Source organism: Fulmarus glacialis, unplaced genomic scaffold (assembly GCF_000690835.1).
Source record: "Fulmarus glacialis isolate BGI_N327 unplaced genomic scaffold, ASM69083v1 scaffold13756, whole genome shotgun sequence".
NCBI lineage: Eukaryota > Metazoa > Chordata > Aves > Procellariiformes > Procellariidae > Fulmarus > Fulmarus glacialis.
In genome coordinates this window covers 1-16,130 of record NW_009218835.1, presented here as the reverse complement: position 1 = coordinate 16,130, position 16,130 = coordinate 1, and the positions used below count along the sequence as shown (strand labels likewise).

The 16,130-nt window shown below is 36.0% G+C and overlaps 1 protein-coding gene across 1 annotated transcript; it reads left to right on the top strand.

The window, feature by feature from the left end:
• Positions 1 to 1,317: 1,317 nt before the first annotated feature.
• ZBTB49 (zinc finger and BTB domain containing 49) lies at positions 1,318 to 15,676 on the top strand (the record flags this gene model as incomplete). Its single annotated transcript, XM_009580168.1, has 6 exons — positions 1,318 to 1,482; positions 3,472 to 4,577; positions 10,682 to 10,728; positions 14,512 to 14,585; positions 15,342 to 15,424; positions 15,515 to 15,676. Coding segments are annotated over exons 1-6 (1,624 nt in total), but the record flags the coding sequence as incomplete, so codon positions are not given.
• Positions 15,677 to 16,130: the final 454 nt, after the last annotated feature.

Below are 16,130 nucleotides of genomic sequence, written 5' to 3'. Positions count from 1 at the left end.
CCGCCCTGCTCCGCCTGCGGCGCGTCCGCGCCTTGCCGCGGTGCCGCCTTGTCGCCTGTTCTCGGGGCAGAGCCCGCCCACCCCTCGGTGCCCGGTCTCGTCTTCTGAGGCAAAGCCTTCCTCTGTCCCCCTCCGTGCTGCACCGTGAGCCTGAGCTTTAGCTAGGCAAGACTGCGGGGAACCTGAAATGGCAGTTTAAGCATAAATAGCGACTGTGTGGCTGGGGTTCCTCTTGTTCGGGAGCAGCTCAAAGTGTCTGCCTTTTCCGTTGGGAGACAGGCACCTGATTGCTGCGAGACTCTGAATTCACAGGTTGTTAAAGTACTTGCAAGATCCTGTGGTGGGAGACTTACACAAAGCAACCAGTTATCTGGTTTCTTTAAAGCCTTGTAAAAGACACGATAAGAATAAATAGAAAAAAGTACAATGTAATAGCCCACCTTAATACAACAGGAGGCAGTGAATCAGAGAGTAACAGAACAAATTAAAGTGTGGAGTCTTTAGCGCTCATGAGAATTGAGAATAGGGGCAATCGCTTTCTTCTCATGTTTAACCCAAGGTGGTTTTTCTGCCTCGTTCATTAGTTAGAAGATGAGAAGTTCTAATTGTCCTAATAGTTGGAATTTTCCTTTCATATTTAGAGGTGTGCAGGGGAAGAGTTTCATCTTTATTCCAAAAAAAGGAAGTATAGAATTGAGTGTAAATGTGTCGTGTGGGAATGTTACTTGTCTTCCCTTCAACCTGTTCAAAGAAGTGATTTTTAAAAGAGACTTTACATTGTATTAAATAAAAAAATTACCATACTAACTTGTCTAATGAATCAGATCCATGTGGGAAATGTGCTTAGCTACAACAGCAATAAATATGGCATAAATAATGCTACTACAGTGTTCTTCGGGTGAAGAAACTGAGGTTTTCCTCTACAAATGCTGTTGATTTTGTAGGTGTGATATGTTTTTGCCTTAGAATCTAATGCTTGTCGAAGTTGTCTAAATTGCTTTTTTTTTTTGTGGTTATGGAGTTCAGTTTATTGGCAGTGCCATTAGTGCGTTTTTGTGGAAGCTTTTTGTTGTAAGCAAAACTTCATTAAAATCAATATTTCCTATGTATATTGCTGTATTTCTACTCGTGAGCAATACTGTGACTCATCTTTAATCAGAAAAATGTCATTAGAGCTCACATTGCAGGTGTGAACTGAAGTCCGTTTCCTTTGGGAGCTAAAACAAATTGTAAAAATGTTCTTCGTATTCTAAATTCATTTTGCAAGTTAATATTTAAGATTCATCTTAGCATTTTATTTCATTGTAGGTAATTTAAGTGGCTTTCTAGCATGGACACTGTTGCTAGCCATAGTTGTCATCTTCTCCAGCAGCTACATGAACAGCGCATTCAGGGTCTTCTTTGTGACTGCATGCTGGTGGTAAAAGGTGTCTGCTTCAAAGCACACAAAAATGTATTAGCTGCTTTCAGTCAATATTTCAGGTATGTGATAGAAAATTCTTCTATTAAAAAAGTGAACTAAATTATGTTGGTTGAGGTTTTTTCTGAGAAGGGTATTTTTTTCTGGTAGTTGCAGACTAAGCAACTGTTGGAGTGTAAGGGGAAAAGTTAAATTGTTTGTCCAGAGTATCAAGTATTTAATCTAATTAAAAACTGCGGCCATCCTAATTTATTTTCTAGATATATATAGCTAACTGCTACACTGTTTGAGTTTGGCATTTTCTTGCTTTCAGTGCCTCATGTAATGGATTCTGGCATTGACCTGCATTTAGTATTTCAGTATGAAAAGATAACTGTTTACAAGGAGGATAGTAGAGTACATGAACAGGGCCAGATAAGGGATATAATTGATGAGACAATTCATATTATCCATTTCTGGATAATGTGAATTGTTTCATCAGTTATATATTCAAAATAAAATTTGACTATATAGGTTATTATTGAATCTCTATTTAGAACAGATTCTCAGAGACAACATCTGTGTGTTGAAGTATACAGGTGGCTCATGAAGCCACATCACTGGTTTCTTTCCCCTCTGTATAGTCCTCATTGATCCTCCAGATTTTGGGGGAATCTAGATCTCCCAACTTAGTGTTTTACTTTAGTTACGAGTAAGCTGTTAGATCTGGCAGTTTTTACACCTTGTTTCTTGAAACATCTCTAAAGCTTGACTACCAATTCTTATGTAAGAAAATTATTGTTATGTTACGACCAGGGAAAAAAGATGAGAGGTTGTTTTTCCTTTTTCTCTTCTAGTGTTGTAATCCTGATGATGAAGTGAAATTATGTTCAAAGACTGAATTTTTGAAATAGTTAAAAAGAACTAAGCGCTCAACTCTTATTAAAATTCAATAGGTTATAAGTGACTAATTAATTTAGACTGTCAATCCAGATCTGTTCATTAAAGTTCTGGTTTTAATTTAAATAGTATGGGCCGGATTTATGAAAGAATTTGGATGTGGGCACTGGCTTCAGAGTAGCATTTAAGTATGAGGATAGGACAACTTCAGTATGGGGGTAACCTGAAACTCTCCATTTCTAAAGTTTAAGCCTAGACTCTCATTTGCTTAAGATTCAGAGCTTATTGATATTATGCCCATCTTTAACCAAAACCTAATTTGAGAATTAACCCACGGAGAGGAATCATCAAGTTCAGGGCATTTTCTAGTGTAGGAAAATAGCTACATAGGAGTGACCTGACTCCATTTATATGTCATCGTTTACTGTGAGAGTATCAGGTTAGAGACTGGGAGTTTTAATGGAAAGGTGTGAAGTTCCTGACTGAGGCAGAGTACGAACCCACTTAATCTAGGACTGATTATACATGTGAAGAGCTACAGCTCTGAGTAAGAATACTTTATGCTAAGAATTCTTTACAGAGAGAATAGATTGAAAATAATGCCATCCTCTTGTTTGCTATTACCATACCTCATCTACTGGCAGAGAAAGAACTAATAATAAGAACTTTAATAAGTTTGATGGACAAGCTCAGTTGCCAGAAGAGAATAGTTTAGCTGACTTTGAGGTCTATCTTCTCCTTTTTACTGGAAAATTTCTCATGTCCTGTTTTATTTGCCATGATGGAAGGAGAAACACCATTTTGAGTCAACCAACTTTTGCAAATAGTTCATAAATACACCACTGCACCTAATATGTAAAGGACGTTGGATAGGAAACCACGAGTATAGGGTGTGATTTCAAAACATTAAAACCCACAAAATTAAAGTTATATAAAGGATCATTTTCTGTGATTTATACTTTATGTTTACTAGTGTAGGACTAATATACAAGACAAATAATTGAACAGTTTTGAGACGTTCATCTGCAAAAACACAGCAGTTTATATAAGACCATATAGAGTAAATTGTTTTTTCATACCAGACAGTCTGTTTGAGGTGTATGTGTATTTTTTTATAAAAGTGTTTGTGAATTATTTGTGCTTGTGTTTGAATATTTGCCTTATTTTATCAGGACACTTTTCCAGAATTCTTCAGGCCAGAAGAATGATGTCTTTCACTTGGACATTAAAAATGTAGGTGGGATAGGCCAGATCTTGGACTTCATGTACACCTCTCACCTGGATCTTAGCCAGGACAATGTACAAGCTATGTTGGATATTGCACAGTGTCTCCAAGTGCAAAATGTGCTGAACATTTGCCACACCTTTTTAAAATCTGCTACAGCTGTAGAGCAAACAGCCAGCATGCCTTGTAATAGTGTATTTTCACTGCAGAATACTTTGACTGCTGATACTAGCTGTGCCAATGACAGTTATGGAACACACCTATTGCATGAATGCTCATCTGACACACAAGCTAATAAAGTCTTGGCTGACCACCATTCTCATGCATTGCAGTCTGTTAATCTTCATGCGCCCTCAGGTGATGTACAGAAACAACCACAAGACTCCTTAGATGGCAACTGCACAGAACTTCCATTTAAACAACCAAATTACTATTATAAACTACGCAACTTTTACAATAAACAGTTCTATAAGCAAAATGCTTGCTCTAATCATGAGAGAGTAGTAGACCAATCCTTTTCTTACAACACGTCTACAGAAATAAACATAGTAGAGAATAGTTCTTGTACTGTCAATCACTCTGAGTGTATTCTGGAAACCTCTGATCATTTACCATCAAACTTTCTGGTTCAGTCCTTGAATGAAGCTGCTCCAGACCAAGATGCAGAAAGCACGCTTACGCAGCCCACTAAACAGATGCGGCTGAAAAAGGCAATACACCTCAAAAAGTTAAATTTTCTAAGATCTCAGAAATCTGCGGAGCAGCCCCCTGAGCCTGAAAGAGATGACAGTAGAATAACGGAAGTAATTGAATCTGTAAATGAAAGTACCATGGACGTGACAGATGTTAGAGTTACTGAAGAAAAAGAAGCTGAAGATGTAGCGAATTCTGAGAATTTTGAACAAACTATTGAAATTGAAAGATCTCAAGCTCCTTTGGAACAAGAAGGGCAATCACAGACTCCTCAGTCGCAGAGGCAATATACTTGTGAATTATGTGGGAAGGCTTTCAAACATCCAAGCAATTTGGAGCTCCATAAAAGGTCTCATACAGGTACAGTTATCAATACTTGGGCTGCAGACCGAGTATTTCAGTTAAAGAGGATGTCTTGCGGTGTCTCTTGATTCAGAGATGCTGGTTAAGGGTCTACTTTCAAGAGGTTGTGGGTTTTGTTTTTTTAAAACAAATAGTCATACAGGAATAAAGACTGTAAGACTGAGTTTAGCTGAGTGTTTTAATTGTATTAAAGATTTCTCCTTCATATTTGTTTTTTTAGGATTCTTTTTCAAAGAACATTGTGTGTTATTTCAACAAAAATTTTATTTTTGTCTTCATTTAGAAGAGGGATTTCTAGTCAGTTTTTCAGATGGCCCAGAAGTCTGAGTCAGATAACAATGAAAAGTGTCAATGGATAGAAGACAATACAAGTGTTCTAGACGATCTCAGTTCTCTCTGATCATATATTCATTGTAAGATATAAGTGATTAGGGGTTGGTGGTCATTTCTTTTTAACCTGTAGAAATAGGCTCTATAATTAATTTATACTTTTTTCCTACTGTGAACAACTTTTCATTGCGTTTACCTAGAAGGTAACGCTATTGCAGACAAGTAGGCTACAGAGTGAATGAGAATTTTTAATTACTTTGTTTTAAAAACTCACAGGTAATATTATTTTTAAACCTAGCATAGATTTACTTCTAGTATCTTTTTATTCTAGTGAAAAACAAGACCCAGTCTAACTTTGAATTAACTAATTTGTCTGTTCAGTTTAACCAGTATGTTCTATTATATTTCTACAACTTTAGATATGTTTTTTTAAAAGGGTTTTTGAGAATTACCTTAGCTAGTCAAGTAACACCATTGATTTCAAGTCCTCGAGATCGCATTATTCCTGATTAAGCTGTTGAATTTTTTTTGCCGTTCTTTTTCCCTGTATTAAATATACAAATGCATCTCTCTCAATCTTGTCAAATAAACATCACTTTGCAAATGAGCATACATGTATCAGTACTTTGACAGTAAATATGAATCTCTCTTAGCAGACATTAATTTCTTTTGTTAATTGATCCTTGGTATTAAGAATTTATTTTTCCACGTTATTAGTAGAAAAATCTTTCCAGTCTGAAAATACAAACATTTTGCATTAGCTTCCTGAAGTTTTCACTTGGTATCTTTGACTACTTCTGTATGTTCACATTACTAAAACTGTTTGGTTTTTTTTTTTTAATTTGGTCTCCTGTTAAAGAGTTGCATATGTCTCTTACCTAGATCTTCTCTTTGCCGTGTATTTTTTTCAATCTGTTACCTGATTTGAGCTGACATCATCAGGTATATTTTAGTATCTTAGAAATTTCAGGAAAATAGGTGATCAGATAGAAGATAGAGCATCTAGAGAAGTCCCAACTGAGGGAGAGACTCTGAAGTCAGTAACGTGAGTTTGTGCTAGAGAATCTATGTGAAAGAGAGTCCCCAACTATGAGAAACGTGTTAGAATTTGCCCTTCCTTAGACATCTTAGTCATTGGAAGGAATCTGGATTTTTTGAGTTCTGGTGCCCATAAAGCTACTTGTTTTTTTAAGAGTGTGTTGCCCGAGAGATAGACTCAACTATTGTATGTTTCTGAGTCTGCTAAACCATTTAAAACATGAAGTTCAAAGTTTAGTTTACCTCTTCTAATGTATTGTAACTTAAAGGTCAGGGGAGTGGACTGGGTACTAACCTTTACAGAAGAAAGAGACTGTAGCCCCTGACACAAGTGTTTTACAAATTTTTTTTTTCTTTAGACACAGCGTGGCCAGCAAATGCTTACAAGTGTAGGAAATGGGAAAAGGGGAAAAGGGTTGCAGTAGCTTTGCAAGATTATTTATGTATGTTGCAATTAATTTCTTTGTTCTTATTTGAGGTCTGTGTATTTACACATGCTTCCACTCCACTTAAGCTCTGGTAGGTGTTGTTTCACATTCCACAACACTGCCTGATATGAACTAGCTTTATACATTGATCCTAGTGATCCTAGACTTGGTTTTGTTGTTGTTGCTGTCCTCCTCTACTAGTCTTGAGTATACATTGGATTCAGGAATTCCATGCTGCTTTTCATATACTATGTACTTCCAATAGTTCTAAAAAAATTCCAGACTTGAATGCTACTTAACATGGCATTAACATTCTTCTATAGATGTGCTAAACAGACAAAGCTTAAGTTTAACAAATAATAAGCACATCAAAGAAGGATGGAAAAACTGAGGCAAGAATATGACTAGATATTCCTGTTTGCTTGCCTGTTATTTTTGGGTCATGTTAATTTGTTTTTAAATATCCAACTAGTGCAAAAAGAGTACTTGGAAAATTTCAGTGGATAGTGAGTAGGATATTAATATAGGAAGGATCTGTAGCTGAAGGTACAGGGCACATCTGCATCATTAATATTAGGTATACTGGTAGTTACGTAATGTAAGTGTATGCTAAAAGCCATTTTCATTCATCTGTCACTTCAGAAAGCATAACAAATTGCTAGCTAATAAATTTTATTTAAAAACGTTCATTTTCTAGAACTGAGCAAAAGGGTTAGCAAGCATTTAAGTATTACAGTGCTTACTGAAAGTCCTCCAAATCTGGTTTTGCTGAAGAGGTGAAGGAAGCAAGTTACTAAAGTGGACCTTTCACAATGGCAAGCCAGTTTTTAACCCACAAATGACAATTCTTTCAACATAAGTATTGTGATGGCCTGGTTGTCAAGAAGAAGCATAAGTGAAATTCTCTGTCCCTGAATCCTAGGAACTCCTAAAGAATTTACAGGTTAACATGGTTGCATTGATGACTTGTCTATGTGAAGGACAGGCATACTGTGTTCAACACAAGTCAGTGTATTGGGTTGTGTAGCTGTTCTAATTGTGTTGCTAGTGGATATTTAAAGGAATCTCTAAATAGAGCTTATTGCATTGACTTTAAGATTGATTTTGACTTGACTGAATGTTATAATTTGTTTTTTATTAGATTGACCTGTCTGAAAAAAAGGAAGCAAATATCTCTCTCTTACACAGTCCTTACCTATCCAGGAACATCCAGTGTTTTGGTTTTTTATTAAAAATATTTTCAGGAAACATCTCAAAAAAGACTCAAAACCCAACCCTGTGGAAGGAACTTTGGCAGGATGGAAAATAACAGGAGCAGAGTTACACTGTCATGTAATACACTGTTGATCCTCAACCTTTTCATTCTGAGCTTTGCTTGAGCAAGTTGCCAGCATTCCATGCCTTAGTGGGTCCTACTCCTCACCTTTGTGATCTTTTCAGGAACACTGCTTCTGCCTTCATGCCTTTCTCCTTTGGAGCTGACACACCACTGCTTTGATCCCATTACTGTGTACTTTATCTTCATCTCTTCTTGCAGAGTGTTGAACAAGAAGGATCTAACAGAAGATAGAAAACACAAGGCAGTCCGAGGGTTCAAAAATAAAGTCCCCTGGATGTTTGTTTAAGCATTGTCTTAATTGTAGTTCAGTTACTACTTGTCCCCAAATTTTCTCTATTGTTGTTGATCCAGCTGTGGTCTTTGAGAAGATTAGTGTTCTTGGTTAAGGTTTTTGGTTTGGAATTTAATGACAGTCATAGAATCATAGAATAATTCGGATTAGAATGGACCTGTGGAGGTCATCTAGTCCAAGCCTCTGCTCAAGGCAGGTCAAATTAGATTGGATTGTTTTGTTCATGACCTTGTGGAGTCAAATTTTGGATATCTCCAAGGACAGAGATTCCACAACCTCTCCAGGCAATCAGTTCCAGTGTTTGACCACCCTCATGGGTAAAAGATTATTTTCTTACATCTAGTCGGAATTTCTCATGATCTAACTTGTGTCTGTCACCTCTTGTCCTGTCACTGTGTACCTTCAGGAACAACCTGGTTGCATCTGTCTTCCAATTACATGTAGACAGTAGTAAGATTTCCTGTTTGTCTTCTCTTCTTAAGGCTTCACATATGGTCTCACCAGTGATAGGTAGAGAAGTTCAGCTTGCTAGCTGCACTCTTATTAATACGCTCTAGGAAGCAATTAGCCTCACTTTACGTGAGGGATGCTACAACACTGAGTAATTTAGTATTTCTGCTAGAATTCATTCTTGGAATAAGCTACTTGATATGCCTGGTGGTTTGGAGTTTTATGCAGGTGCAGAATTGTTCTCCAAAAACTAATTTGATGTTTCTTTTCAAACAAAACTTTTTTTTTTTAATCTTTATCATGGGGAAAAAAAACTCCAACTCTTTGTACATCAGTACAGTTATAATGAGGCTGCATGCAGCGTACAACAATAGTTTTGAGAAATTTGAGCCTCCAATTCCCTCCCTCCCTCTCTAGTTATTTCAGAGTGGATTTCTCTTCAGATAATAGTCTTTGTGTCAACAGTAACTTTTTTTTTGGTGTGGATAATTTCTGCAGAAATGGCTAGTGTTTTTTATCTCCAAACTAGTGTTTTTTTATCCTCCATTTCAATTTACCTTGATGCTTTTATGGTTGTCAGAAGCCTTCCCAGTTGCCGTAGATCTGTCTTCCTGTTAGTTTCATCTATATTTGTGTTGTCAGTACCAGAATTTTTAGTGTTTTGCAAATTTAGAGCCATAATGAAATCAAGCCTTAGTGTTCTTTATAGTTGAGTTATGGGTTTCTTAATTTTTATCTTTAATTGAATAAATGCTTTCTTGAAACTGCCGTAAGATTTTCATTCTTCATTAAGGAGAAAAAATAGATTTAGGTTCATGTTGTCAGAAAAACAGCAAGATTGCTATCTGTGAAGCCACGTAACTGTGTATGTTTACTCTCTGCTTTAAAAACAAAGAGGATTGCATTTAGTCCTTGATCCTGAAATATGTTGAAAGAACATTACGTGTATTTGGCAGCAGGGAAGGAAAATGGAACCTCAACACCTGGATATTGTAGATGTTGCTCGTAACACTTCCAAGGATGGAGAAGAATATTGATGTAGAGGATACTTGCTGGAAGAGAAGGCTACAAATAGCCAAGAGGTGTTCTGTAAAATCAAGAAAATTATAATTAAAAAAGTAAATGAAAATCTTTAGATTCTGAGTCAGCACCAACATGAAACACAGTGTAGGAACTGCTTTTTCTTCTGGAAATATCTGCATTCAAAATCACAAGAATTTACACTAACTCTTTTGCTTCCCTGTACCTGTGGGCCAGATTATATATGTCCTTTTAAAGTACAGCTAGACTCATGAAAATATCATTGGAAGTCTGGCTGTCATTGAATTCAGTGGTATTTGAGCATTATTATTGTTTTAAAAATTCTAGAAGATGCAGAAATTTTTATCAACAGTGTAAAAACTAGGAAACCAAAAACAACGCAGGGAAAAAAATTACCTGTATGAAATACTGTAGAGGAGAAAAAGTGATTAGAAAAAGGCATTTGTCTCGAATTGACAGCTAGAGAATTGAAGTATTGTGCAGTTACATTCTAAATTTCAGAGTCAAGTTATTTTGAAAAGCTAAAGTGGGCTGCACTAATTTTTTACTAAAGCTGCTCATATGTTTTTGGAGATTCAAGAATACCATTTTTATATGTATAAATTCAGAATTTTGGAGCAAAATACTTGCGTTAATTATCAGATACTCATATAGGATGAGAATTTGAAGGCAAATATATATTTGCTGGAAGTGAATGGCTACGTGCTGATCAGAGATGTATGGTACACGTTGAACTGAGAAAACAGAATCCTTCAAAATTAGCTTCTCTGCATTCCTTATTCTTTTTAAGAGTGGGCCTTTGTGTGGAAAAAAACTGGTGCACTTCCCATAGCTTTTATTGTAGGACCTTGTCGTCTATTCTGTTCTTCCTGGAGGTATGGTACCCCTTTCATGTGGGAAAAATGTATTTTAAAAAAATTACAAAACACTACCATTCATATCAAAACTCTTCTACCTACTTGTTTTGAAAGATTAATTCTGTTTCTGAACAAGTGTGCCTTACAAGCTTAATCGTAAATGCTGTAGTTCCCACTTGAATTTCCCCTTAAATATATGGGTAAGTGTCCTTTTAGGGATATTTTAACCTTACATTACATGTTTTAAGAGGAAGCATACCAATTTAAAACATTTGTATTTTATTGCAACTATTAGAAGTTCTGTGTTCTGTTTCTTCTCCTTTTAGGTGAGAAACCTTTTGAATGTAACATTTGTGGGAAACACTTCTCACAGGTGGGAATATTTTATATTATGGTACTTGCACTTGAAAATGAAATGCATCTATGTCTTGATTCTAAAAATAAGCTTGGTTTTAAGTCTATAGATTAGATTTTTTTGTTCAAAGACAGACTTGGCTTTAGGGATAAAATATTAAAATGTCTTATTTGAAAATAACATGATAAATGTTTTAGATTTCTTTGATATGTTTTGTACCTTTGATTCTGTCTGCTCTCAGTGGATGTGTTATATATTTTACCTTCAAATGGTTAACTATACAGAGCCACAACTATATTTGAAATACAGAGAACATTCATTCTCGGACTCTGCTTTTGCCTTATGCTTAGGGATATGTTGTGAATAGCATTTTTACAGTGTCTGAAAAAACCACAGGTTAAAATTTTATATAATGTTGTATTCACAATACAGTTTCATCTTCCTAAATGGCATAAATTATTAAGCTAATTTTTTTGAGTCAGTTTACTTCTGTGAAGAAGAACGGCACAGTCTGTCTGAAATGACAAAACTCAGCTATGATTTAACAAAAAACTCCTGTGAAATTCCCTACTTACATACAGGGCCTAAGCTTCAGCTGTCTTAATTTGCCCTCCAATGCTTGCTTACTGTTCTGGGTACAACAATTCATTTGTATTTATACAAATTTGGTGCCTAGTTGTCTCACGTTTCCAAAATGTCTATTTCTTTTCTGTTTTCTTAGTTGGAATACGTGCACCTAAGTACAGGAGACATTAGACAGGTGCATAATTTTATGCTAAGATTAAATAATAATTATTGTTGAATAACTTTGTCTTATGGCTTAAGGATTAGAATTATGTGGTCTTTGTCTACCCTCCCACTGGTGCTTGTGCTTCTCTTGCTCCAGTTTTGTAGTCCACCAGTGGGACTTCTTTGACCCATGAATCTGATGCAGTTGCATCCTCCACTCTGTTACTAAATATGAATGTAACACTGCATCCAGTGAGCAACACTGTTCTGTCATGCTTATCAAGCCATTTGAGCAAAACCGGGTCTGCTTGTTAGGCAAAGAAAGTGCATTTTCATTCATTTTGATGGCTGAACTTGCAGTTATTCAAAGAAAAAAGTGGGTATTTCCAAATTCCATTAAAAGTACTTTTGGCAAATGGAGTGGTATTCTGTACCATTACTGTGGGGGAAGAGGGAATAAAACAGCTTCATACACTCAGAGTGTATGACAGGCACGACAGACTCCTCATGCAACATGCATTGCTCTTTAACTAAAAACAAACAAAAACCCCAACAAAACTGGAAATTTCTGCCTTTTAATTAAACACTCTTAAACACCTTCGTCCCCTTCCCTCCCCATTACCTCACTTGCCTGAAGGCGTAGGTAGATACGTATTGATGGACAATACCTACATATCCAAAATACGAGCCATAGCATTCAGCTTGTGTGCTACAGTTCTTTCTCTGGTTATAAAAGGGAACTTGCATACTTCTGAGGTACTTGCCTTTGAATTGTGCAAATAAGTAAGACTCCACTTACCAGAAGGTAAGATGCAAGGATAATTACTATCTACTTTTTGCTTAAAAGACCATCTCTAATCTTGTTCTTGATCTTCTCAGTCTGCAGGCACAGAAATAGTAACACTTGCCTTATTGAAGCCTTCATGTTCTGTGCTTTTGAGACAGTGCAGTTGTTGTGTCTGCTGAATGTAACTGATGTTCCGTGTGTTGGAATGAAGAAAGCAGTGAAAATTGACATAGGAACTTGCAGTCTGGAACAAATAACCATAAAGGTCTTTGATTTTTGGAGAAAAAGGTTCCTTTCGTACTTCCAGGCCTGCATCTTCCCTTACTACTAGTACACAGCCTATTTCTATATTGTCGTTCTCTGTTTGGTGATCCAGGATATCATGTTTTACCTCCTGACTACCTCCTTCTGCAGAGCTTCTTTTGGGGGACCGTATGCATTAATTCCTTCCCTTTAAAAGCATGCCAGTTACAACGGAACTGAGTCTAGCATATCTCCCTAGTCTCCAAATTTGTGAGGAGTGGTATGCAACCAGTATCAGTAATAGGATTCTTCTGGGCATTTTTTTTTCTTTCACTGAAATGCTAGCAAAAGTCCTCTTACGCTTTTCCATTGGGATGACATATTATGCCTTAACCAAGGTTGTGTACCACCTTAAAAGCTTCGGAAGAATACAAGTTACTGATGTTCTTACCTTTTTTTTGTCTTAGCGCAGTTAATAACAAGCTTTCGCCCTCTTTAGGAGGAAGTGACATAAACTTTTCATAAAGAAATGGATCTACTTGCTACTTTCTCTAAAATGTTTTTATTCTGGCTAAAACTGCCTGTATGAGAAGTATTTGAGAGTAATTGTTGCACTTCAAATTCACCCTATGTCTTTATCCAGAATAACTTTCAAACGCCTGTGATATGGTTTGTTTTGTGACGTGGATAGAGGTAAAGGTTCTGTCTTTTGTATGTTTCCCTCAAAGGCACCTCTGCATAAAATCCCTTGTCTTTGTAAAGCACAGATTGCACCATGGAGAAGTCAGTTTAGTCTTTTCCTCCCTCAGAAATAGGTGCCCAATGCTTCTCTTTGAATGGATTTCAGTATTATAAAGTTTGGCCTGAGAGAACAGTGGTTCAGTTGTACTACTGTCTGAAAAACTTTACAGGGGTTAAAGAAAGCTCTCTCAGGGTTCAAACAGTGATCCATTTAATGCTGTCCTCTGTGTCTTTTGTGTGTGTCTGCAGTACTTTAGTTCTGGTATATTATAAGCTCTTATTATAGTGATTGATCATCACAGGTAATTTATTATGTAAAAGAGTCGGAAGAAATTACTGACGGGTCTTACTGTGACTAAGGAGGACATGATAATCTTTGCATCCCCAATTTTCTTTCCTGATTGAAAGGACTTAATGTTCCTTTAGTATACTTAGATAAAACCAGGCAGTAATCCATCAAAAGAGAACGGAAGGGTTAAAAACTGACTGTGGAAGTATGCACAATTTATGGAACATCTGCAGCTCTTCTATCCAGACTAGCTGTATCTTGTGCTTTGAGAACTGGTCTCTCAGTGGATTAGCCATTCAGAAGCACCAGTGGCTTTAAAAAAAAAAATTTAAAAAGTTGGAATGAGTAAGATGGTTTTGTCTAGTCATTATCTGATTTGCCCGCTGGGCTAGCATGATTTTTACAGGATTGGGAGAGGAAAGATATGTAATAAAAATTAGTTACCATTTGTTCATTTCTGTACTTCCTGTTCTGTTTTCTTTTGATATGAGTAAATATTTATAGGTTTGGAGCAATCGCCTCTGAGTATTTTATGGACTAAAAAATGTTTACCCTATTCTTTTCTTTTTAACCTCCTGGTAGGTGAATTCAGACATCCTGATGTAACAATATTTTATTTGTAGGACAGGGAAAATGAGACTAACATGAACCATATTATTAGTAAGTTTTCTTCTTCATTGCAATCTAGATAGTGTAATTTTCATTTATAATTGGATCTGTTTTCAACTATAGGTCTTTCTTTTTCCTTAGCATTTGATTCCAGGCGTCTTTTTTTTTTTTTTTTTTTCTGTTCTTGTCAATGTATAATTGCATACATAAGCAATTTGATCTTGAAGTACATGGTAGTCTGTTCTTACTAGGTAAGAAAGCTTGAGTTCCTACATGCTTTGTAGTCTTCACTATCTTAGAATTAGGAACAAAAAGCCGGTCTCATAGTTCTCATCGTTGTCTTTTTATCTGTATACAACAACAGGCTAGCTGAATTTAAATGTTTAAATTACTGTCCCTTCAGGCAGGTAATCTCCAGACACATTTACGTCGACATTCTGGTGAAAAGCCATACATTTGTGAAATCTGTGGGAAAAGGTGAGTAGAATTGTTCATCTTACTAAAGTTAATATGATAAAACTTGTTCATGTTCTCTTTAATCTTCATGATGAACTAAGGGCCAACAGCTAAGGCAGCACGCTGCTCAATTTTGTTTAAAAGACAATTGGGTTTAAATGTGTACTGATGGGATTAAAATACATAAATGTCTGCAAGTGTCTTCTTGCAAGTCTCAATAATAAGATAAACATGTCACCACATATATAGTTTATGGTCTTACTTACTTTTTATATATTGGTATCTTTAGTTAAGGATATACTGTTATGTGTATTTTGAACAGTGTGAGTCACAATAAATCATGCAGTTTTGTACCTTTCCCTCACGTTTTTTTCATTATTTGGTAATGTAATTTTTGTTACATTTTATGGAAATTATGAAGTACGGGAAATTTGGCAAATTTAAGCAAAACATTAAATATTTCTGCCTTCTGCTAACAGGTGACAGGAAATACACTAATTTAGGAGTAGCATTTGTACTTAAATTAAGTTAAATGCAGAATAAATTAGCAATGTTAATGCTGAAAAGGGTTTTTTGGGTTTTTTTATAGCATAAATTTAATTGGACGTTGCCAGCTTCAAAATGTTTTTCTTAAATGCATCCATTTATCTGTGTTTTAGATTTTAATTTTTGTTCAGAGCATCAGGCATTCATTATAGTTGATATCCACGTGATACTCAGTTTAGGAGAGTAAGGGGCTTATAAAGACAGTAATTGGGTTTCCGTATTCTGTTACAGATTTGCTGCTTCTGGTGATGTTCAGCGTCATATTATTATTCATTCTGGAGAAAAGCCTCATCTGTGTGATATCTGTGGCAGAGGTATGCAAGAACCAAAGTTTCTGCCTCTGAGGTTTTTTGATTGAAATGTGAGGAGTCATTTTAATCTCAGTGTCTGTCATATTTTTCTAGGATTCAGTAATTTCAGTAATTTAAAGGAGCATAAAAAGACCCATACAGCAGATAAAGTATTCACCTGTGATGAATGTGGGAAGTCATTCAACATGCAACGAAAATTAGTAAAGCACAGAATTAGACATACTGGAGAGAGACCATACAGCTGTTCAGCATGTGGTAAGATTTACTGCGTATAGCTTGGTTGCGTCTTTGCTTTTTAAATGCTAAGTAAAAGTACCTCTGTCAGCAGAATAACAATTAACCAAAATTATTTTAAATTAAAATAATACCATGTTGTGAAAGTTTTTCACAAAATCTTCTGTCTTGCATACTTCATAGTCTTTCATTTGGTGTATTAAACTCCTTTAGCTGTTGTAAGTAACTTCAAAAGTGAATTTCAGTTGAAGAATAGAGAAAGGAAGTAAGAGGAATCAACATGGGATATGTACATGTTTGCTAGAGAAGTACTGATACAAGCTGCTTCAAAAATTGATTTATTTTCAGTATAATCCTTTCTGATGGAAAGCTAGGTTTGGCATCACTTGGCTATCGATGGGATTTTTTTTTTTCTTCTTTTTTTTTCCCCCCAGTTGAATACTGTTTGCATTTGTTGTGGTTTAACCCGGCAGGC